General features: G+C 39.9%; 1 protein-coding gene across 1 annotated transcript in view; it reads right to left on the reverse strand.

Annotated features, from left to right (window-relative positions):
* The window catches only part of pdzd8 (PDZ domain containing 8), a 47,819-nt gene extending 29,720 nt beyond the window's left edge, over nucleotides 1-18,099 (reverse strand). The window contains exons 1-3 of the mRNA XM_022765139.1: nucleotides 17,099-18,099; nucleotides 4,684-4,809; nucleotides 1,009-1,111 (exon numbers count right to left, since the gene is read on the reverse strand). Of these exons, the coding sequence (XP_022620860.1) occupies nucleotides 1,009-1,111; nucleotides 4,684-4,809; nucleotides 17,099-17,982 (1,113 nt within the window). The 5' untranslated portion in view covers nucleotides 17,983-18,099. The remainder of the gene's footprint in view (nucleotides 1-1,008; nucleotides 1,112-4,683; nucleotides 4,810-17,098) is intronic.
* Nucleotides 18,100-24,722: the final 6,623 nt, after the last annotated feature.

Consider the following 24,722-nt stretch of genomic DNA (forward strand, 5'->3'; position numbering starts at 1 on the left):
CAACATGTGGAAAAAAGGGGGTATGAAGACCTTCTGAATGACCTGTATCACAGTATATTGCAATAAAGTTAAAGTTCAACATAAATTGAACTGGATTAAATTTGGTTAGCTGATTTCAATAATAAATTCACAGTAACAACAGTATGAGCAGGGCTACAGTATTATTAGATTATTAAATGTGTTTTTGTGTTCATTGCCATTTAAATTGAATTCTATGATCACGCTGATTGAAATGAAGATATGGGATGTTGTCACTACAATGACATACATCTGAATAATTCAACAAGCAGCTTACTAACCAACTCAACAGTGAATCCTGTGTTTATCTGCGAAATAATATCAGCTAACTCTCCACACAGCAGGATATTTGCATCAGTTTTGTTTCCATTGTTACATTTCACTGCCATCCACAATAGTACTAATTAATACAGTAAGTAATGTAAGCTAAAACACCCGTTTGCTGTTATCCTTCATATTTAGTTACATCATGCAGACCTAAAAAACAGTGTTCTTTAAATTACATTACTCGTACTGACATGGGCTCCTCCAACCTCACTGTGTCACTCACAGTGCACTGATACATATTCACAACGACCACAAAAATCACTTTCATTCACAACATGAACCAAACAAACAATTTCCTGTGATAAAAGTTACAGAGCTTCAGAGCTCAGGGACCTGTGGTTGTGACTGTGTGAAGCAACTCTGTAGTATGAGTTTGGGTGTTGGATTCAATTCATTTTGTCATAACAACTTCAGCCAGTAGGGTTTGGCCTCATGGTCATCTAAATTTGTCCACAGTCTCAACTTCATTAAAACACATAGAAAAACCTGTACCAGCTTCCATCTTGACTTTGGTGAGAAATCTTTTGGTAATTTTTAACTATTAAGTTCTGTGTAACTGCACATGCTTTGTATAGTGATTAAATATATACATATATTTGTTGAATTAGAGCAAAGAGAAGAAAAACCAGAGGACAGAGAAATGAAGAAGAAGTTCAAACCCACCCGCTTGATGGAGCTGCGAGTCTTCTCCTTCCACTGGTTGCTGCTCAGCTCCAGGGTGCAGTGAACATATGTTTCTCTGTCGTAGGAACCCAGGATGAACAGTCTGCAGGGTCAGGGCACAACTTACATCAGAACCACACATTCAAACTGACTAAGACTAAGATATTTATAGGCACCAATCAAGTCAAATCTTTTTGTGTTCATAACCTTGTGTTTCTATTTTCTCACTTATAGTTATAATGAATTATATGAACACAAACGTATCTCCTGAAGCTGGAACAATTTGACTGAAGTCACACATTTCTGTGCATCAATCATGATTGATAAAAAACATCAGCAGAATCAAAATCAGATTTTTGGGTTATGTGGTCAAATGAACCTCACACAGTCCTGAGTTTTATGAGTTAAACTCTTCGTAAGTAACACTCCATTTGTACATTAATAAAGAAATGCTAATGGTTTAAAATACTGAATTGCGTTATACAAGGTGCTGTACAAATAAGTTTTAACTATTAGAAATAAAAAAAAAAAAAAATTGTTTCCCAAATAAATACATTCTTTGTAGAACAGAATAATTTAGAATGAGTTCATACTAAGTCTTAATGTAATAAAATCAGTCATGTATCTACCAGGTATTTGTTAACACTGCTGTGATTATGTCTGCTTTGCTTCGACCAGAGACACTAGTCAATCCTACAGTAGAAAAGAGATTGATCATCTTCTCTCAGGTTATAAAGGCTCCATTCATCTTCATCCACAGACACTAAAATCTTAACCAAGTCTACGTCTTATTACTCTTTATTTCAGAAATAAACTCTCTCATAATCTTTACAACAACATGGTTTATTCACCTGGAAACATGTTCATATTTTCAAACATCTCAATGTAGTTTTATAGACACCAAAGTAGAATTCAATCCAGGGCTGCAACTAACAATTATTTTCATTGTTGAATCATTTACTTTTTGATGAACTGATTATTTAATATTTATAGATTATTTAATTAAATAGTGAGAATTAGACAAGAACTAAAAGCCATTCACCACCCAAAGATATTCAGATTACAAAGGTATAAAAAAGAGAAATGCAGTAAATCCTCACACTAGAGAAGAATGGAATTGGATGGAATAGAATGGAGTAGTTTTAACTAGTCTATTCAATCTCTCTATCTATTTGTAAAACTAAGAGGCCCAACTTTCCTCATTTAACTTCTGGCAGCAGTAATGTTCAGCTACAAATTATTTTCATTATCCAGGTTCTTACAGGAAATAGGGAATATTTGTTCAAAACTCAAAGATATTCACTTATCTGTCATATAATAATAATAAATAAATGATCGTCTCCTTCTCTCTTCTATTACATCTTTCTCAACTAAACAGTTCGTTACACCTGACTGTGGAAAAGAAAAGATGAGGTCACAGCAACATTTACTCTGGCTCCTGCTGCCCCCTGCTGTTCTCAGGGGGTCAGTGCATCAGCAGAGTTTCCTGCTGTAACACTGAGGAGAAGAAGCTCCCTGACTAACCTGCTCTGACACACAGTACATTTCTGCAGAAACTATGTGATACTAAATATCTCAGGAGCAGGCCTCTGAGAATGAGGCCTGAATGAGCTTTAACTGTTTCCTTGGCAGGACTCCACCTAACAGGATAAATGGGTGAATACATCCCTCTGCTACACCTGATATCTTAACATAGTTAAAATACACTGTAAACCTCTGGGATATGATCTAATGTAATTCTCATATTGGGAGGATGGAGATAAAACAAAGTGATGTGAGAGGGAAGAGGAAGAGGAGAGTTTGTATGATTATAATGGGCAGGATATGAATTATTAATAGATGAGCCTGATCTGATCATCTTGTGGTCTATACACATCAAAGCACACACAACTAGTCTCCAAGGAAACAGAGGATAGGCCTCTGTATTGGGATGACCCTGGGCTAATTGATTTGACTCTTAGGCCAATTAAAATTTAAACATGCCATCTCTGAACAAAGAGGGAACATGTTTGTCTTAGAGACAGAGTGTAGTCTAATGGACTAATGGATGCAATAGTTGATAGAGTTTGAACACATTTTTTTAATGGCGATTGCCACTGTCACAGAGATTATGATAAAACTCTTCAAATTCAGATTATTAGACCCTGTGTTTACTTCATGTAGAATTCATATGGGTGGTGAACTGTAGTAGATACTGTTTGGATTTATTAGTTTTCTAACTGTAAAAAATAAAGTTTGAAATTCTGATTGATCAAAAAGTCTGCAACAACAGCAGACGTCCCAGTATGTTCTTTAAAATGACAGTCAGATAGTTCAGAAGGAAAAAGGAACGAATAAATACATCGCATCACTAACAATGCACTAAAGCACATGGTGTGCAGAGAATCAGTTTGTAAAATGCTACATTTTTATATCAAGTGAAACTTAACAAAAACTCTGTCCTTGTTTGAGGAGAAAAAACCTTTACCAGAGGATCTCCACAAAGATCAAGTAAATACATCCTAAGGTTTCTACTGAAGGTTTCTACTGATGGATCCTACTGAAGGTTTCTACTGAAGGTTTCTACTGAAGGGTCCTACTGGAGGTTTCTACTGAAGGTTTCTACTGATGGATCCTACTGAAGGGTCCTACTGAAGGTTTCTACTGAAGGATATTATTGAAGGGTTCTACTGAAGTGTTCTGCTGAGGGGTTGGAGGCAGCCTCCAAAAGTGGTTGGCTTTATTTTTCAGCCTTGGAGGTTGATGCTTGGACTAATACAATAGCCCTTCATGAAGGTTATGATGCTCAGTTTTTGTTAAAACTGCTTTGGAGAGGTGTTGATATGTACTCTGTTAAAACTGAAAGGTAATCCTAATTAATTTACCGTCATTGACATGAATGATGTGGACTAAATATTGTAACACCCAGTAGTAAACTAACAAATCGGTCTGGATTTGAACCTTGTGCTTCATCGACATTAAATAGAACAGAGGTCCAGAAGCCATCAGAAAAAAATATAAAAAATCATTGTTATAGTGCCACCATGACGTGAGGTGACATGAATTTTGTTGCCTTGACTACTGGGCAACAGTGTTGTTATGACTGTTGCTCATATGTTTATTTTTCTAGTTGTGTTTGACAGCTCTCGCTCTCCTCCTACGTGGGTGCAATCAGTGTGTGTGTGTGTGTGTGTGTGTGTGTGTGTGTGTGTGTGTGTGTGTGTGTGTGTGTGTGTGTGTGTGTGAGGAGGTGCAGGCGATGCTGGCTGAATGGCTAACAGGAGGTTTTAAACCTCAGCTGAACCAAACTTCCACCCCTCTCACCCTCCCATTTCCCAACAATGGAGCCTGCACATTAGTTGTCTGTCAGCTGTCAGTGTGAGCTGTAAGCTTTCAGTGTGTTCAGGCTTAGTACTAATCAGCAAATGTGTTTGTCAACTCTTGTCTTTTTTGTTTCATTTTATTTTGGTAGGTTAGTTTAAAGTTTTGAGGTCAGATTGTTTTGTTTGTTGTTTTGTGCACAAACATGTAGCATCCACATTTCCTTTAAACCAGGGACCCAACAGAAGGTCTTACATTTTTTCTGAGATAGCAATAATGATAATATAATAATGATAATAATAATAACAATAATAATTTTGTCCTTCTGAAGAGTGTGAGTGTGTGTGTGAGGTACAAAGGTATCTAGAGTTTTACCTGCTACATTCAATGAGGGTGACTTTGAGTCGGCCTTCCACCAGCCTGCTGTCCTGGACTGACAGGTCCAAATCACAGGCCGAACCCAGCAGAGGCTGCACTTGGAACGGGAAGAAGGGTTTGTATCTGGAGAGAGACATAGGAAGCATCCAAATTTCAGTTTAAATGGGGACTTCCACTGATGTTAAGTCCCTGACTGTGCATAAATCAAACGTAATGAATCCAACTAATGCAGACAGGGGAACCCTACAGTGCCTCTAAACTGACACAAATATATCACTTTTCATTGACCTTTAAAGGGAATTCACATAGTGCTATTACTTTAAATACAAGTAGACACCGTTGTCAACAACCTAAGAGTTAATCAGATTTGCAGAACCTGTCCACTATCTGTGAAAGGTATGAACTGACACACAGTGGAATGCATCAGCTCTGGTTTGTATTATTGGTGAAGAATGCAGGAGTCAGAGTCACAGTTAACGTAGGCCAGACTGACTGCTTCTGTTGGGTGTGGTGCTTGGTGGAGAACTGCCTCTAAGTGCAGCAGCCCTGAGTCTTCATAAAACCAGTCACTGTAATGTAGAAGCATGATGTCTGAGATCACACACCCGTCCTCAGCTATTCTGGGCTCCTGGTGTTGCTATCGCTGGCCTGAGGGCTCCTGCTGCTCTAAATAGTGGACTTTGTTCAGATCAGTCGTCCACCTTACTGATCAGACTGATGTTATTGTCTCCTACATACAAGTGCCAGGGCCAAGTGATGATTTTGTAAAAAGTCAAGTATTTCACCCAAATACAGAGAAAGTTTCACTGATGAGAGACAAACTGTTAGCATGCTAGATAGATCAGCTGTGACCATAAGATGCACCAATTCCAACATCAAAAGAATCTGTCCTTTGGATCAGCAATTACTTGCCATGTTGAACATGATTTATTTTAGAAATTTTAGAATTTTAGGGGTCACTGAAGCAAATGACTCATTGTCTACTTATTTTGTTGCTTTGATGACAGTAACTCCTCAGAGTCATTGCTGTACCTGTAATTTATAACACAGCTATAGTCTGGTGTAGAGGGACTGACGGTTCAGCCTTCAAGGAAACAGATTTGATTTGATTTTGAATGAGGTTTTTCTGCAGCGCCACATGTAACACTACATTTATAAAGAACTACTCACTTCAATGACTCTACACTGTCTGGAGAACCAGATTTATTGGGAGTCAGTGCCCAGGCACTTTGCTCCTGTTCAAAGTGACAACAACACAAAGACCCCACAAATGGACATAGCCCTTCTATATTAAAAGGCATGAAAAACTGTCTTCTGTTCTTGGCAAATGCAGACTCAAATTCAATCCATCTGCTTAGTTGACAGTTCAGTTAATGACAAGATAAAGGATTTAATAAAAAAGAGAGAAATTATTTATGAGAAGAATACTTTGATCACAAAGCTCTTATTAGATGATCTTCCCTCTCTGACCAGCTGAAAAGGCCACAAACACTTACTGTACTGGCCAAGACCAGGAGAGCTCTTAGGTTACCCAGCTTCAGTCCCGGCTGCCACAGACCATTCACTACAGTATGTGCCAGATACACAGGCTTTGGTGTTAGCTCAGCAAGTACACTGTCAAAGCCTTCAGAGACTGACTGACTGACTGACTGACTGACTGACTGACTGACTGACTGACTGACTGACTGACTGACTGAGCCACACCATCAGTTGGCAAAGTGTTGGACTGTTGCTCTGTCAAAATGATTTGGTGTGAACAGTTTCTATGACATCATCATGAGATAGTTACAAAGAACTCAACAGTTTTCAACGACTGGATTTCCTTAGACAGTGACTGGGTCTTTATTTACCAACTGCAGAAAGTAACAGGTCTTTATTATGGGCAGGTCTTTATTTTCTAATTACCTCTGAAATGTAGAATTGGTCAAACAATTTTTCTAACATTAAACATTTGTTAAAATAACAGCTGATATACTAACAGTTTCATACAACTAGAGTAACAGTACCATACCTCTCAGCTTAAGCCAACATCTGTCAGCTGACAGATGTGTCTGTCGTTGCTTTGTGAGCTGCAGCCAATAAACTGATGTTGTCTTATCCAACCTTCAAAGTGAGTCTTGGTTGTTGTGTGGTAACTGTGTCAGTTAGCCATGTGTCTGTTCAGTATGCTCATATAAGAAACCACTGTGGAAGTGTGTTAGCAGATTGCTGGGTGGCCCTGTTCACAACTGTTTCCATGGGGGGTCCTAAACAAGGCTATTAGCCAGCCAACAGCAGCTAGCATCTCCCAGCTGAACCTTTAGCTATGTACATCACATCAATATTTTAAGCTTATCACTTTAGTGTACGAGAAGCAGCTGTAAACTACTGTATATGGTTAGCTCAACAGTTGAAGTAGAGACTGAAATAAAATGTCAATAATCATCCAATAATCAGATAACTTCAGCCTTATCATCATCAGGTGTGATTTATTTACCAGGAGTTTGCAATTACTAAAATCTGCAGGTGGAGACCGCTTTCAGAATTATTTTTGAGACAAGTACTAATATAACAGCTACTAAGATATATTAATGCAGTATCTCAGTTAAAGAAGGAGGGGTATTAGTCATGAGGGATCATGTATCCTCTGGTGGTGCATCATTCTGTCCTCATATGTCAATTTTTAGGAATCACATATTTTCCCCCAGTATTCAATGGCTTAACGCTCAAGTCACCAACATCAACATGTATCATCTTTTACCATCTAATGGACTCAAATCCAGTCATCCGTAATCAATACTGCCCAGGTCATTCTCCTGAACAAATGGTTTCTTTATTTTCTTGAAGAGACATTCTCATTTGACTAAGGGTGTTGATGTAGAAGACCTGGCTTCACTGTTGCACTATATACCTGCTGTGACATTGCAAAACGAGGTTAAATGTACATTATAGGGCAGCTAATGAATGTTTTTAAAGGTCCCATATAGTATAAAGCCTCGCCCACCTGGACTCACCATCCAACCTTGCAGGATTTGGTCTCTCTGAGTTTACCTGAAATTTGCTATATTTTTATTGGATCACTCAGAAAACAGTCAGCCAATAAGAAGAGTGGCTCAGAGCCTCCTCTCCTCTGATTGGCTCACTGACCTGTTGTTACTAGAGCTCCACAGAGAAGCCTGAGAGAGGAGATGTAAACCTACATTGAAATGGTTTTTGGTTCTTAAAACCACAAATATATCTTCTAATGAACACTTCAAATAAAACACAGGAGAAGTGTAACATATGGGGCCTTTAAACTATGGTACTACTTCCTGTTCCAGTAAATTGCAGTTGTGTTGTTTACAAACCTCATCATCTCTCAGTTCTGGGCCAGCAGCCAAAACAACAGCTAAACTACAGTGACAGTCCAATCGATGCACAAGTCTCCTGTCTGTGGTACAAGCAGAGGCTGAGCTGAAGGGAACTGGACTCTCTCTAAAATGGCCAGCTGTTTGTTTGCAGTGGTGCTATCATCCTTCCTCTTCTGACAGGAAGTGACAGAAGGAAGGAGGTTAAAGAAGATCGACAACAGAAATCACTCAGCTAAACACCATGTGTGTGTGTGTGTGTTTTCATGCAAGCTGTGATATAACACATTAAGGACACACCAAAATTTAAATATAGACATAGATATGGGTCAGTGACGTGACACTTCATTTCCTGCTTTTACATTCAATTGATGATTTATATACATGAAATACTTTAATTTCGTATTATCTGAAACAGATTTGAATTAGTAATTTTTTCCTAACATTTCATAAACTACAGTTTATGTTTAATCTAGAGTATGTGTTTTCACTTGGGTAATTGTGCATTTAATAATAATTTTTATTTATGATTTATGTATAAATTGATTTCTGACCGTTTTAATCTACTTTGTCAGATGCCCCTGCCAAGCAAAGTAAAACCCATTGGCCAGAGGCAGCATGTTAATTCTGACCCTACAGCGAAAGCAAAGTACCTTGCTGGGAGAAGAGAGATTCTTAGATTAATGTGATTATACACTAATGAAAACATATTTATGAATATTATTATGTGAATTAGGAAACACTGCAATAAGGTCGTGTAACAGACATGTCATCTATAGCAAAAAGAAAATTGTTTAATAAAAAGTCAGACAGTTTCATGGTTGCATGAACAACGTTGTGTGCTCCCTCTCTGGCTGATAATGAGCCAATCATTTAACAGGTGTTTTTGTTCAGTTGCACCAACAACAACAACACCACACAGGCTCCATGATGGAGAGGCACTCAGCAACAACACTATCACAACTTATTTCACCAACAAAGCAACAAACAAACAAACAAACAGTGATGCAATGAGTGTGATTACTGTATATACATGTATATATATTTTTCAAAAAATGACAATTTGAATATGAAGATGTTTTTCTATAAAACTTTATGATTGCCCAGTGTTTTTATTCTCAACACAAAGCAGCCATATAAGAAGTTTAAACCAAGAAATATCTGATCAATGAATAAGTTCACAAAACTAAGAATCTAACCAAGATTCATAAGTTTCAATACTTTGTGCTAGAGACACATTTAAGTTAGCACCCAAACAGCAGAGTAGTGGAGCTGCACACCCCGCTCTGATATTAACACAGGACCTACGGTAACAATGAGGTCATTACTGACATCACTGAGACTAAACTTCACTGTAAAATCTAATAAAATACTACTAGGAAAACTTCATGTCTCATTTTCACTGTTTCATCAAAGGTCTCTGTCTTCTGACTGTGGGGTTCTGGTGTTGAACTGACTGCACTGACACCTGAGCCACCACCAATCAAGTTCCTCCAAAGCCTCTTGGAACTAGAAAAACTGTAGATTTTATATTCCTTTTAAAAGTTACCAGAGGATTGTGATTAAGAACGTTGATGACATAAATTCCTTAAGCAACTAAATGGTGCAGCTAAGCTCCATTAATCTTACTGTGTTTGAAAGTTAATTCTCAAATTATCAGTTTCAAAATTCAAGGTCCACATATTGGTTTTTTCAACACTATTCAGTTCACAGGTTAATAGATCCAGCTGAGCTAAATGCCAGCTACTGATGAAGGCTGTGTGATGCAGCTGAAAGATCAGGAAGAAGCTTGGAAGTGGACCTTGACTGGGGAATGTTATTTCTAAGGTCAAGAATTAACTTTGACAATAACAAATCTGGATCAATCATATCAGCTACTCAGCTCCATCTGCTGAAGAAGTCCATGTGATATGATGGAAAGCTCTACAAAAAAAGTTAGTAAATTGACCATGTTATTCATCAGATTGGATTATTGTTATACAGTATATCCACCATGATTCAAACTGATGACCACAGGAGACAACAAACAGCTGTACAATATCTTTATCTATTCCTGTCTTTATTCTATCAGTCATTAACTGATTTATTGATTAATGAGCAGCCTCAGCTCGTTGATAAAACTAGTACCTGCACCAGCTGAGGGTTCCTCTCCTGTAAACAGGGAGCTGGACCAATTGACTGGGTCAAAGTAAAACCACCACAGATTTGGCTCTGAACATAGTATTCCCCCATAGCAGGAGCTGAGACTCGACATGGGTGCTGTAATGCCTGGATTACCTCCAATGGGCTGTGGTCCCAGCCCTCCCCTCCACAGAACTACCATCTGTGCAACTCAGCAAATCCCAAGGTCCAGCTTTCATTCTCTGAGGCTGCTCCTCATTACATCACCATCATCACACTCTGCATGATCGCTGCTAATACACATTCACACGCACATTTAGAGTCTGTCTGTTTGCTGCAGTAGCACACAACTCAGAGTCAGTGAGTCTGTTTGCATTTCACAGTGGGATCTTCGATGATGTATTTAAGCATATATCGCCTCACGTCAGCCTTTCTGAAGGCCTTTAACAGGCTGCTGCTTTCCTAGGCCTAACTGAGCTCCCCACAGAGTCAACACCACATCCTTTCAGCCATATCCAAAATGTAAAATCTCCATACAGTCCAGCTCAAATATCACAATATATGATATTAGTGGGGGGAGGTTATGTACAGTAAAACAGTGAAATGATGGCTGGACATGGCAGCAGAGCAGACTGTGCAATACTACAAAACTGAAGAAAAAAATGATATTATGACAAATATCTCATGTGACTGGAAATATTGCGATATTCTATATTATTTAACAAGGTTTCCTACAGTGTTATATAAACAAATAAAGGCGACACATTTACTGACAGACGGTTGTATAAAAAGTCATCCTGTGGTCACGTGCCTCTGTATGGCACAACCTTTCCATACGTAGCGGGAAAAAAATCTGTCTACAGGAAGCAATGGCTTATACAACGGATGTATAAGATAAGTTATCTGTACTCGGATGAAGTGTTTATATCTTTTTCTGAACTTGTGCAAAAATATGATCTGGAAAGAAAAGTACTTACAAATCAGAGACTGTGTCACCAAGGGACAATTCAGGGTACGAATCCAGTGATGGGATTTTTGGAATAAGCTGGTGTAGCACACAGGGCAGCTATGTTCTACAGAACCTTTAATAGGTTATAAAAGATATCTGTAAAACTCTGAGGATCATTTGACAAAAAGACCTGGGCTGTGATGTTGGTGATAAAGGAACGGTTAAAAAATATTATTGAATACTGGGAAATATATTAAGGAAGCTGAGGGGAAATTTATTCAGCATAAAATAATCCATAGGTTTTATTTTAGTCCTTCTAAGCTCCACGGGATGCATTTACTGACCATTAAATTAATGATGAAATGTCAGAGAGAAATAGTAACATTTTTACATGCAATTTGGCAGTGTAAAGTTTTGGGAAAACATAGTGGAATACAGAGGGAGGTGGGTGGACTTTATCATACCTGTATCACCATGACTGTTCTTACTGGGGACCAATATAGGAATATATCAAAAATATGACTTTGCAGTGAAAAGTGTAGAGGAGTGATCCTGAGATTATGGAAAAGTCCTTCCTCTCCAGATCTTAAAACATGGATGGAGTCTACATTAGAGATAGTATCATATGAACACATGTTAGGTAGTTAGATAGTTAAAGTCAGTAATGAAGGTGAAAACTTGAAGAGGTCCTGGGACCGGTTCTTTGCTCACAGCATGAGTGGGACACTGTGATGATCTGGTTGTACGACTTAGATTACTAAATATTTATTTTGGTTGTTTTAAATATGAACATTTACCACAGGCCTATGAATATCTTATAACCAAAGATGATAATACTGTCTGTTTGTGTATATTTAAATGAATAAATAAAAGCTTTTATGATAAAACTAACTAAATTAATCAAGAGAAATCCAGCTCAGCAGGTGATTGGTTGATCACATGGTGCATTCTCTTCATGGTAATTAAGGCTGTGATTAATATGGCAAATATTTCCCCAATTTATCAATAACTTATTTCATTCGTAAAAAAAAAATAGTGAAAAAAACAACTGTGAAAAATCACAGCTGTCCAGTTGATAACTGATTGATAACTGATTAATCACTGTGCTGCTCTACTCTGAATATCTTTGGGTCCTGGGACAAAATGACATTTGAAGGTGTCGCCCCGTACTCTGGGAAACTCTTCACTTTTTACTGTTTCATGAAGTTTTATGGACTAAACACTTAATAATGAGCTGATTGATCAGTGATGAAAATGATCACTAGTTGCAGCCCTAACTCTGTTTCCAATCCCATGAGACAGAGAACAGAAGAAAATCTCACCACCTCCACTGAGCATTCAAATTAAACTCTGAGCTTCAGACTCATGGTGTAGTTTTCTGTACATCACCACTTAATTACACAACTCTATGGTTTGAACATGAAGCTGATATCTGACTACTGCAAACAAAGATACGATCAAACTGTGGCTCTAATCGGAGGTCTGCAGGGACAAAGGAACAGTTATCACAGTGCAGTGTTTCCTGTTCTCTGATACACACTGACAGGAAGTGACATCATCAGCCAGTCTGCCCCTGATAAGAGGGCGGGAACCTTGACAGGACACACGTCATGGCCAAGTGGACTCAAGTCAGTAGTCAGAATGCAGATGTGTCTTGTGCTGCTGTGAGAAGGTCCCAAAGGACACAGCTGGGACTTCAGTGAGTCCACATCAGACAGTATAGGCTCATGTCTGTCTCTGGTATGTGCACTTCCACTACCTGACAGCTGTTCCTTTTTTGTAAGGCAAAGTGAAATAAAGAACTGAAAACACAAGTTCTTGTTTTTCCATGTCTCGCTCTCTCTCTCATGTGAACTTCTGTACTTCCCTTTTTTTCCCTCTCTTTCCGTTTCTCTCACTTCAAATTTCTCATTTCTATTTTCACTGAGGTTTAGAAGCTCTTATTGTATTTGACCCCTTTGGACATTTTCATGTTTCACTGTGCAACAACTTTGAATTATGTAGAGTTTTTCATTGTTACCACTAATAAAAATCAAAAAGAAATAATTGTTGTAATTACTACATTATTACAACATTATTACTACATTAGTACAACACTATCACAAGATTATGACATGACTTCTAATGGGTCAGATCACAGCCATCTTTGAACGTGCTTTCTTTTTGATGTCAACTACACACCTGTAAAGTTTCACGACTGCACCTTGCACAGTTGCAATGCCATCAAACAAACAGACACAGAGCAGGTGTCTCCAGGACCACATTTTGCAATGATGACAAACTCTCACACACACACACACACACACACACACACAGAGAGAGAGTCTCACAAGCTGAAAACAATAGCAGCCCTGTTGCCGCAGCTGGTAATCAAAGGAAAGACACAAAACCATTTCCAAGGTACTATATTTTCCTCAGAACAGTATAATCAATCAGTGTGTGTGTGTGTGTGTAGCACCAATGACGCTAAAAGCACTACAGGGATCCATGGGTGAGATGGAGACAGTGTGCATATTGAAGCTGTTGCCAAGCACTTCACCGGTCGCAGAGAGGAAAAGAGAAAGCTATTGTTTAAAACATCTCACATGACATCTGGACTAGTGTTTGCTACAAGGCATATAGCAAACTCTGAAACAAGTGGATGGAGGCTCTACAGTCAGCTGAGACCAAACTGAACTTTTTGGTCCTTATAGTAAACACTGTTTGGCGGAAGTCAAACAGAAGGCACCAGGAAATAACTCCATCGTAGAGCTGAAACATGACCCATGCTCAGTTAAAGAACTGAACAGTTTAGAATCTACTACAAAAAAGACTGTGGACAGTGAAGTAAGATCTCAAGTTTCTCTCTGTAACATGAGCGCTTACTTCTCAGAAAGGTTGATTGAAGCGCATGTTTTTGGGATCACATGGTCGTTTGATCAGACATGATTTCTCTCCACACTGCCGAACCATTACTTTCTGAGAGCCCTGTGGATTCTGTAATCGTGCAGAATAAAAACAAAAGTGATATCAACACGATGAGTTACAGCGGCAAGAGGGAGGAAAGGAATCTGAAATCTTCTGATCCATGTTACTTTAGATTATGGTGGAGAATGTAGTTCTGCAAATATCTGTGCTATGGTGGCAGTACCAAGTACCATGTCTAAGATCTGTTAAGAAACTAGCAGAGTCCCTGTTGTACAGGTTTCTGGATCCCATCATATTTGTTCTTGTTGGGAAGTCATAAAAACAATAATATCACAATCTGACAACAAGACAAATACAACAAACAAACACAAGACTGGGTCGACCTAGCATCTTTCTGGACCGCATACGGTCAATGTGTGAAACTGAGGACATAGTTGAAAACTGTTGTGGAACCTGTAAACATCTGACATCACCATGTCATATTCTCTACTCCTTTCTGTGCTCACATGTACAGTTTTTTTTAATATATCTGAATTCACAATAAAGCTGTTCTCATTTACATGTTTTTCTGTTTCTGTTGTCACAACAATGACACAAGTCAGAAACGGTGAGTGAAACGTGGACCAGTAAGACTACATGTTAACCAGCAGTCACTTCCAAGCTGCTGCTAAAATCCTGATTTTATAACCAGGACGGCGTTGAACAGCATCACCAGAAACATGTGTTAAAGACAAAGACTGAGCTGTGATTTCAGCTGGATTTACTGTAACATGATCTGATTTGTCTTCTCCAGATCTAGTGACACATGTGCCAAGTTGATAGCACTGCAGACTGAACGCCTCCTAATAGAAAGTGGTTGCACCAATTTATTTTGAAAGAGCAACGGCCAATGGGTGAACTCCAACTCAGTCACATGGCATTAGGCTGACCAATGGTGGAAATATGATCATTCAGTCATCAGTCACAAACATTAGCACTTACAGGGCACTGCTGTTGCAGTCCAAAAAAAATATTAACTCAAAGTCCACTTCCTGGCTTCTCTCTAGAGCTTTCAACTGCATCTCACAGTCCTCAGGAGTTTCCTCAGTTGTCATGGAGATATTCTCCATGATAACTGAGTAAACTACAACTACTGATGAAAGCCTGTGAGATGTGGTTGTGGAAATAAATGAACCTTCAGTTAAACTGCTAGTTCAAATGTCAGGAATGAAGCCAGCTCTGATGAGATCTCCTTAAAATGCTCTGAAAAAAATGGAAGTTTGAAACTCTACAATTTGGGTGAACTGATGTGCTGAGTAAGAATGTTGTGATTCAGTCAAAAGCTCAAGAACAGCTACTGAGTGGGACTTAGTGGTGAAATACTTTCATCAAGAAACATCAGGTTAGATTATGAGCTGATTCCATTACCCAGGTCAGTATCCATAGAGACCAGTAATAATTTCAAGTGAATCCATTTGAAAGACCATTATCAGTAATTCTGAATTAACTGTGTTTTAAGTATGCAAATAATCAAAGTGGAAAATTCCAATATATAAATATCAAGTGCAATTAAAAGTCATTCGATGTATACTTGAAAAAAATGCTTGATTCTGGTCAATCTGATATTGTTAAGACTCTATTGTTCCATTGCAGAACTCACTGCTGGAAGAAATGGAAAATCATTTGAGAAGTAGAGCAGCATCTCTGGAGACAGCGCAGACAAATAATAAAGTCAAAAATTGGACTTCTGGGGCGTCGAGTGGCGCAGTTGGTTAAGCAGGCGCCCCATATGCAGAGGCTAAGGTCCTCGCTGTAGTTGGCCCTGGTTCGAATCCCGCATCGGACAGCCCTTTACTGCATGTCATTCCCCCTCTCTCTGCCTCCCCATTTCCTGTCTCTCTCTACTGTGCTATCAATAAAGGCATAAAAAAATAATTAAAAAATGAAATAAAAATTGGACTTCTGTTTATATTAAGATCTGGGAGCAGTTTTTGAGTCAATCATTGTCCTTTTGATTTGAGCTGCTCTGTCTGGATAAACTACCAGTGGAAAATGTGGAAAATGTGTTTCTTAAACCTCATTTCCAAAATAACAAAATTACAAGCACTTGTAGCAGTAAAAGTGTAAAAGTAAAAGTAGAAAGTGGAACTTTTAAAGACAAATATTTACTTTTGACCTTTAGTCAGAGGAAGGAATTTTATTCTATTTTGAAAATGTGATAGACCATACACTGGGTTCATCACAGGAGAAAAACCAATCGCAGTAAGCTCCTCCACTGTCAGTCGTGTCCAAATGATGGAGCCGTTAGATAAAGATGAGGCAGAAGATTCTTCACCAGTGACCATGCTCTGATCTGAGGTCTGTGTTTGAAGGTTTAGAAAATAAAGAAAGATTAATTTAGTTTTAGATGTTTGCTGTACCACAACCAGACTTGGGGCTTTATGTCCATCTCTACAGTCTGTATCATATCCTACAGTCTTTTTCTATTCTACAGGTTCTACAGTCAGTCAGTAGGTTGTTTCAGAGTCATTGGGTTCTGTAAATGTGGAACAATACAACAATGAGTTGACCATCAAAATGTACTTTTTAATACTTCAGTACTTAATTACCATAAAATAAAGTTTTTAAAATCAAGTACTCCAGTACTTTAACTCAAGTAAAAATCTGACTGAACAAGCTGTGGACTTTATCACCAGCTCACCAGTGGTATGATTTCAATCACAATGTATAGGTCTGGTAGTCTGTTCTGAAGTAGCTACTACTAGCTGTGGACATTTAGCTTGAATCTTTTCGCAAGAAACAGTTCAGTAATTTTTGCTGTACATTAGCACAGTCTAATTTAGTGAATACAATGTTGGTGTACAGTGTTTAGTTATGGCACATGCAGGTGTTACTCCTAACTCCTATATGACTACATGAGTTTTGGTTGTTTAATTGTAATTTCTAGTATCATATAAAAAAGTCTCCTCTGTCACAGTGGGGAACACCTCAGCCAGGTGCTGTTATATCTTTAGGCCTTGCTGGTTATATTGCTGGGTGAGGAGTTTCTGCAACTGTTGTTGTTTGTGTAGATGTTGCTGATTAGCAGTATGTCGTTTAGTTGTTGGTACACAGTGTTTTTTGAGCCTACCTGATCTTGTAGTTGGGTAAGGTGTGCTTCTTCTTGATCACCCGCTTCAGCTGATTGACTATGATGGAGGTGAGCTGGGGCAACGGTCTCCCTTCAAACTGCGATTTCACCTCAAAATCCACCAGGGGGTCCTCCAGGAAGGAGAAGGACCAATGGGAGAAGGGCATGCGCGTGAACTGCAGCCTCAACCTCCCCACCACGCGCCTCATCTTCACGAACAGGTAGGCAGACTTCCCAAACACCAGCTCCACGTCGATGGCGAGGTGGAAGCCGCCATTGTACTCCAGGTCCACCTCGAAGTTGAGCTCCTCGGGCATGCCGTCCTCGTTTAAATGCACCGGTTTCATCAGTGTAGCTGTTTTAAAGACCGGCAGAGAATTACCCAGGGAGATGTCCCTGAGACTGAGTCCCTCCAGGAGCCGACCTGCTGTCTTGGTCTGCAGCAGCTCCTCAAACTCCACCTTGATCTTCTTGGTGAGCCAGTGCCTGACTACGGGGGTGTCACGGAGCTCCCTGAACAGGAACAGGAATATAGCGTTTAAGAAATTGCACGTCTCCGGTTTGGTTGCATCAATGGGCTCGCTTTGTGAAGGCGGCGGCGGCTGTTGTTTGGGGCTGCCGCCGGTGACAGCCGCTTCCTGCTGCCGCGTTGAGGCGGCCTCTTGCTGTTTGGCTGCAGCAGATGTCGTGCTGTCCTGCTGCTGCTGTCCTGGTTCGGCATGTTGGGTATTAAAGTAATCCTTCAGCGCGTTATCAGGCACTACTTTGACATACTGCACTGTCCTGCTCACGGGCTCGGGGCTCCTCCGGTAAATCAGCAAGAACTGTAATATCAACGTAACGACTGCTCCGGACAACGCGGAAATGAGCATTAAGTAAATCATCTCGAGCAGCTGCTCTGACGCGGAGTCCGAGTCACACAGTCTTCATATTTACACGTTTGGCCGTTTTAACAAAGCAAGTTCCACCTGGTCGCTCTCAAAGCTGCCATATCATCTGCTTCTTTCCTGAGCTTCAGACTCCTCACCTGATTGGACGAGCCGGCTGCGTCGATGTGCGTAATGACGGAGCCTCAGTGTGTTTCTTTCGATGCGTTCAAGGTATGTAGGATATACCAGCTGCCCAGCAGTAAGACCTGAGTTGACCTATGTGAAGCATCCAACAGGATATAATATGTTCAGAGGTGAACAAAGTAAAAAGCTGCATTACTTGAGTCAAAGTATAGATACGTCTGGTCAAATATTACCCTATACAAATGAGAATTGTTCAGTCAAAATTTTACTTGAGTTAGAGTCCTGGAGTACTTGATTTTAAAAATACTCAAGTATTCAACACTTTTTTTTCCATCATCACATTGTTGTATTGTTCCACATTTCCAGAATCTAATGACTCTGAAACAACTAATTGAATGCACTGCCTGACTGTAGAACCTGTAGAATATAAAGCTTGTAGAATATGATACAAAGCTGATAGAAATGGCCATAAAAACACAATTGAATCAACAAAATGAACTTCAAGCTGTTCATCTGGAAATTAACAAACATTTAATGCCCCGACATGCTTTGTAAAGTTAGATGGCAAATTTCTGTAGGTAGTGATGAATTTTTTCATATTAGACACCAAATTAAAAAAATCTGTACATAGACTTGAAGAATCTTCGGCCTCATCTTTATCAGGGATTTAGCCATCATTAGGACACTGACAGGTTCAAACTGAGCGGTTCAAACATGCAGCAGTACAACATGACTGACAGTGGAGGAGTTGGCTGTGATGGGTTTTTCTCCTGTAATGAACACAATGTAAGGTCTGTTACATTTTCAAAATAAAAGAAAATTCCCTCCTCTGACTCAAAGTAACGAGTACAATGTAGTGGTGTCAGAAGTACAGTCTTTGTCTTTTAAATGTAGTGGAGTAAAAGTCATAAGTTTACAAAAAAAATCATACTCAAGTAAAAAACAGATCAAAAAATATAAAAAATATACTTAAGTACAGTACTCAAGTACATGTACTTTGTTACTGTCCACCCCTGAATATGTCCCCTGGTTTTGTTATAAGTCCATTTTAACAAAAAACTCCAGATCATTATACCTTTTCATATGAGAAGCCATTATCTCAAGGCACTCTAGGGTAAGTTCAAGACCTTACAATAAATGATCAGATCTTTATCTAAGATTCAATAACACAACAATTTACACACATTTATCGGATTTACTCTGATGTTGAGGGTCATTTTCCTGCTGCATCAGCAGCTTCTCCTGAGCATAAGCAGGTGGACAGGCATCCTGATGCACCCTCCACCCTGCTCCATCTGTGGGAGGATGTTTTCATGTTGCTGTGCAGAGCCATGTTTCCACACATAGAGCTGATGTTCTTCAAACAGTTCAACCTCAGTCTCATCAGTCCATCAAACATGTTCCAGTAGCAGCAGTTTCCTCTGTGGTGTCCATGGCAACAGGAGTCCATGCTCCATGATGTGTGTATGGTGGACTCATGAAGAGAGATGTGAATCCAGTAGAGATGCTGTGGACTGAACTCAGAGCTGCTCACACCAGACACCCAGAGAATCTGTCTGGCTGAAGCAGCTCTATAAGAAGAATGGTATAAACTTCCTCCTGAACACTGAGCAGCTCTGATCAGCAGCTACTGAAGGGCTGGTTTCAGAGGAGCTTCAACCAGTTATTAAATCCAAGTTTCACTGACTGTTTCCACCAGAGCCTAGAGTGTTTAATGACTGTGTTCAATAAAGACACTAAAGATTGTAATTGTTCTTTTGTTATTAGCTGAAGCACATTGTGTTTATCTGTATTTGTGGCCAGTTCATGTTACCACATACATTTCATTGCCATTGTGGTATAAAATGGTATAGAAATCAAAATGGGAAATAAGAGGACAAACACTTGTACACTTGTATTTATGGGCTTTACTTATAGTACACTGAAAAACTTGACTATTATTAAACAACACAGCACAAAATGTTCCCATGATTTATGTCATTACTTTTCAACAGCCTTAAAGAGACTTTGGGCAGTGTCCCCCTGAACCGTTCATTTACTCCTACACATCTCTAAACATTAATGAAGGGTCCCCTGTCTTAACATATGAATTTATTATCTTAGTTTTTAATGTTGTTATCATCTAACTGTGAATTGAGCATTTAAAGTCAAATTCACTCATTTTACATCATAAAGTTGTTTATCCCATGTAGATTACAGCTTAAAACGTGTTATGTTAAAGGAGGTTTAAGGCTTCATGATGTCCCCGGTATATGTGCCCTGTGGTTGGGGAACCGGGGCATCCTGATGAGAAATGGGCTACTGAAACAAAACATAGGTGGAACAGAACAGAGAATACAGACCTGCTGAAATGCTATACAAGTAACCCAAGTAAGAGGGGCTACATGCAGAGGATGTGGGATATATGGATGCTTTAAAACCCAACATCTAGGCCACAGCAATCTCCCAGAACAAGAGCCAGTAACCATTACAATGGCAGACATCCGAGAAAGAGTGTCAGGTGAAGAGCTGGACAGCACTGGGCCCTGACACCATCCACACCTACTGGCTAAAGAAACGAACCTAGTAGCACAGATGAACCAACTGCCCACCCAGAGTGGTGTTTAACTCAGTGCCACACACATTGATACTGGAATGCTTGGAAATGTACAACATCAACAGGACACTAAGAGCGTTCATCAAGAACTCAATGTTGCTGTGGAAAACAGCTGTGGAAACTCTGGAGGCCAACTCAAAGCCAATTGCACAAGTTACCATCAAGTGCGGCATATACCAAGGTGATGCACTATCCCCGCTGCTGTTCTGCATAGGCCTGAACCCCGTCAGCCATACCAGTTCCGAAGTAGAGCGACCATCAGTCACCTCCTCTACATGCATGACATCAAGTCGTATGCCAGGAATGAGCGAGACATGGACTTACTGATCTACATTACCAGGAGCTGGCCAAAGGAGGAGATAGAGGCCACTGAAACTCCTCACAATGTATGGAGGGTTTCATCCCAAGTCCAGCACCCTGAGACTGTACACTAAGCAGAGCGAAGGAGACCGAGGACTGGTGAGCGTCAGAGCCACTGTCCAGGACAAAACAATCAAGATCCAGGAATACATCAGGTAGATGGCCCCCGAATATGAGCTGCTAAGTGAATACCTCAGGCAGAAGAAACCTGATTATGCAGAGGAGGAGGATGGACCATCATGGAGGGACAAGCCCCTACACGGCATGTACCACCAACAGATAGAAGAAGTGGCTGATATCAAGAAATCCTATCAGTGGCTGGAAAAGGCTGGATTGAAAGACAGCATACAGGCAGTAATCATGGCAGCACAAGAGCAGGCACTTAGTACAAGATCAATAGAGGCGGGGTCTACCACACCAGACAGGACCCCAGGTGCAGGCTGTGCAAAGATGCTCCTGAGACAGTCCAGCACATAATAGCAAGGTGTAAGATGCAGGCAGGAACAGCGTACATCAGACGCCATTACTAAGTACCTGGCAAAGTGTACAGGAACATCTGCATTGAGTATGGGCTGGAAGTCCCACAGTCAGAATGGAAGACACCTCCTAAGGTGGTTGAGAATGACTGAGCTAAGATCCTGTGGGACTTCCTGATCCAGACTGACAAACTGGTGATGGCTAACCAACTGGACATCGTGTTGATCAACAAACAAGAGAAGAAGGCAGTGGCAGATGTAATAATTCCGAGCAACATCCGGAAGAAGGAACACGAGAAGCTTGAAAAATACCAAAGGCTGAAAGAAGAGCTAGAAAAGATGAGGAGAGTAAAGGCAACAGTGGTGCCAGTGGTCATCGGAACACCGGGGACTGTGACCCACAAACTGGGAGAGTGGCTCCAGCAGATTCCAGGTACAACATCTGAGGTCTCTCTCCAGAAGAGCGCAATCCTAGGAACAGCTAATATACTGCAAAGAACCCTCAAACTCCCAGGCCTCTGGCAGAGGACCCGAGCTTGAGGAAGACACACCACCACCACCCCATCAGGGGCAGGTGAGAGGGGGAAAGTTTTTAATACATATATGTGTATATATGTGTGTGTATGTATGATGTATGATGTGTGTGTGTGTGTGTGTGTGTGTGTGTGTGTGTGTTGTGTGGTTGTTGTGTGTGTGTGTGTGTGTGTGTGTGTGGTTGTGTGTGTTGTGTGTGTGTGTGTGTGTGTGTGTGTGTGTGTGTGTGTGTTGTGTGTGTGTGTGTGTGTTGTGTGTTGTGTGTTGTGTGTGTGTGTGTGTGTGTGTGTGTGTGTGTGTGAGAATGTGAATGTGAATGTGTGGCGATCTGTGTGAACTGGGACTGGCTCCAGCAAACGTTACTAAAACAGGAGGAAATGGTGCAAATAGTCTGGACTGTTTTCAGCAGCAGACTTTTACACATGTGGTGCTGTATGTATTGACTGGTTGAAGAATGGTGAATGGTGTTTGTGGGACTCAGTCAAAATAATCTGGTAGAAAACTGACTTTGTAATTTGCTACATGAAATTTTAATGTTTGTCCTGTATTTCCATGCCTCTCTAAAGCACTTTGCATTGCCTTTTATATAGCACTATTCATTCAATGGTGCTATATAAATAAACCTGCCTTGCCTTTGTGGTAGCTGGGTTATTCACAGAGACTCTGCACTGGTACATCCTTTAAAGCCTGAAGAGAAGAGGGACAAATTCAATAGTTTACTGTCTTTTCCAGAGGATCTCACTGGGTTGACCGTTACAGGTGATTGCATGGCTGAAAGGTAAATGACAACACTAATCAGTAAACAGGGATACTCTAATAATTGAACAAACAGCAGCAATAACTATAAGTATAATCAATCACTTATTCAAAGAATGCATCTGCTGCACAATTATCTTCAGGAGACAACATCACACTCATCAACGTGCTGCTGCAAACACAGGCAGACACTGGGCAGGACCTGGTCAAGGTCTCTCATTAGATCAGATGAGATTATTTTCTCCATTCATCAATTAATTGTTTGGTCTATAAAACATAAGAAAACAGTGAAAAATGTCTCTATCCCAATCTAGCCCAGAAGATGATGTTATCAAAAGTCCACAACCAGTCCAAAACTAAGAAAGCACCAATTTTTACATTTGAGAACCTGCAATGAAAATAACTAAAATGATTTATTATAGAAAATAGTTCTTCATCAGTTTTCTTTTCATTGACTAATTCATTAATTGACTAATTGTTATAGCGCTAAAAAATATTAGTGTTAAAAATATGATAAAGAAAGAAAGAGTTCAGTCTGTCCTTTGTTTGTGGTACAGTACAGAAACACTGAGGAAGCTTTTGTTTTCTGTAGAAGACAGGAAGTGTTTGTAGTAAGCTGAACTGTGGGAGTAAGCATCATCAGTCTGGAGTGGACCTTCACTAACATTAAGATAATCAATAACCAGATAATCAATTCAGTAGAATATTTGCTGAACAGCTCTACAAATTATTGTATGAAAAATTACAATAAATCTACATCAACAGTCTCGACGTGACAGAAGGTTTTGAGGTGTCAGGGTGTTTTCTGGTTCTGTCATCCACATGAACTGTAGCAGCTTCTACATGCAGTGTCACAGCGATTATCCAGACAACAGAGAACAAACAGCTAGGCCTGCTGATTCAGTCTGGATCTACTAGTTCTGATGCAAGCTGATAAAGGTGGTTCTACAAAACTGTAACCACTGGGTGACTCCCCAGCACTCTGGTGTGGAGGCAGGCTGTGGCTGTGTAACTACTGCTCACCACTGATTATGATCAGACTTCCTCTCATGCACCATTACATTTATGGTAATCCTGTCAGAACAGGATGAACTGTCAGGTTAGTGACTGTTGTTATGTACAGGTACTGGAACAACACTAGAGCTGCTAATGTTACACACTCTTTCAAATCTATTATTACTATTCTATCTATTACAGTTTTTTTCGATTGCATAAACACTAAAATCAAAAGTATTACACAATTATCACAACCTTGCACTACTATAAGCACAATGTCAGCCTCACACTTTTTGCAAAACAATACACATAGTGATTTGCAAAACACTAAACACATTTATATACATTAGACACAGAAGTATATCATGATGTCACTTCCTTGCAATTCCAAAGCACTGACTGTCAAATTATCACACCTATGAGCCAATTAGTTAAACTCAGCCATCAGGTGCGCAAACACATAATTGCTTAATTGTAGACACACCAATCAGGTTTAAGCACTATAAAAATGCAGCACGTGAGTTCACCTGTCTTCAACCAAAATGGAAGGAGTCAGAAGAAGAGTGAGGGTGAGGAGAAGGAGGTAGAGGAAGAGGAAGAGGCGGAGGCCGTGCCAGATGTAGAGGCCGAGGTGGAGGAAGAGGAAGACCTGAAGCAGGAGGAGAACGTGCTCAAAGAAGAAGAGGACCAAATTTATCAAATGAAATTCAAGCAACACTAGTTGACCATGTTGTGAACCATGGATTAATGCTGAGGGAGGCTGGACAAAGAGTTCAGCCAAAACTAAGCAGATATACAGTGGCATCTGTTATTAGGACATTTAGCAAAGAAAAGAGGTAAAAAAAAAAAATCTGTCTACAGTTACAGTAATCAGCTGCTTATTGTATGCACCA

The sequence above is a fragment of the Seriola dumerili genome, unplaced genomic scaffold, assembly GCF_002260705.1.
Source record: "Seriola dumerili isolate Sdu_G_001 unplaced genomic scaffold, Sdu_1.0 BDQW01000665.1, whole genome shotgun sequence".
Classification (NCBI taxonomy): Eukaryota; Metazoa; Chordata; class Actinopteri; order Carangiformes; family Carangidae; genus Seriola; species Seriola dumerili.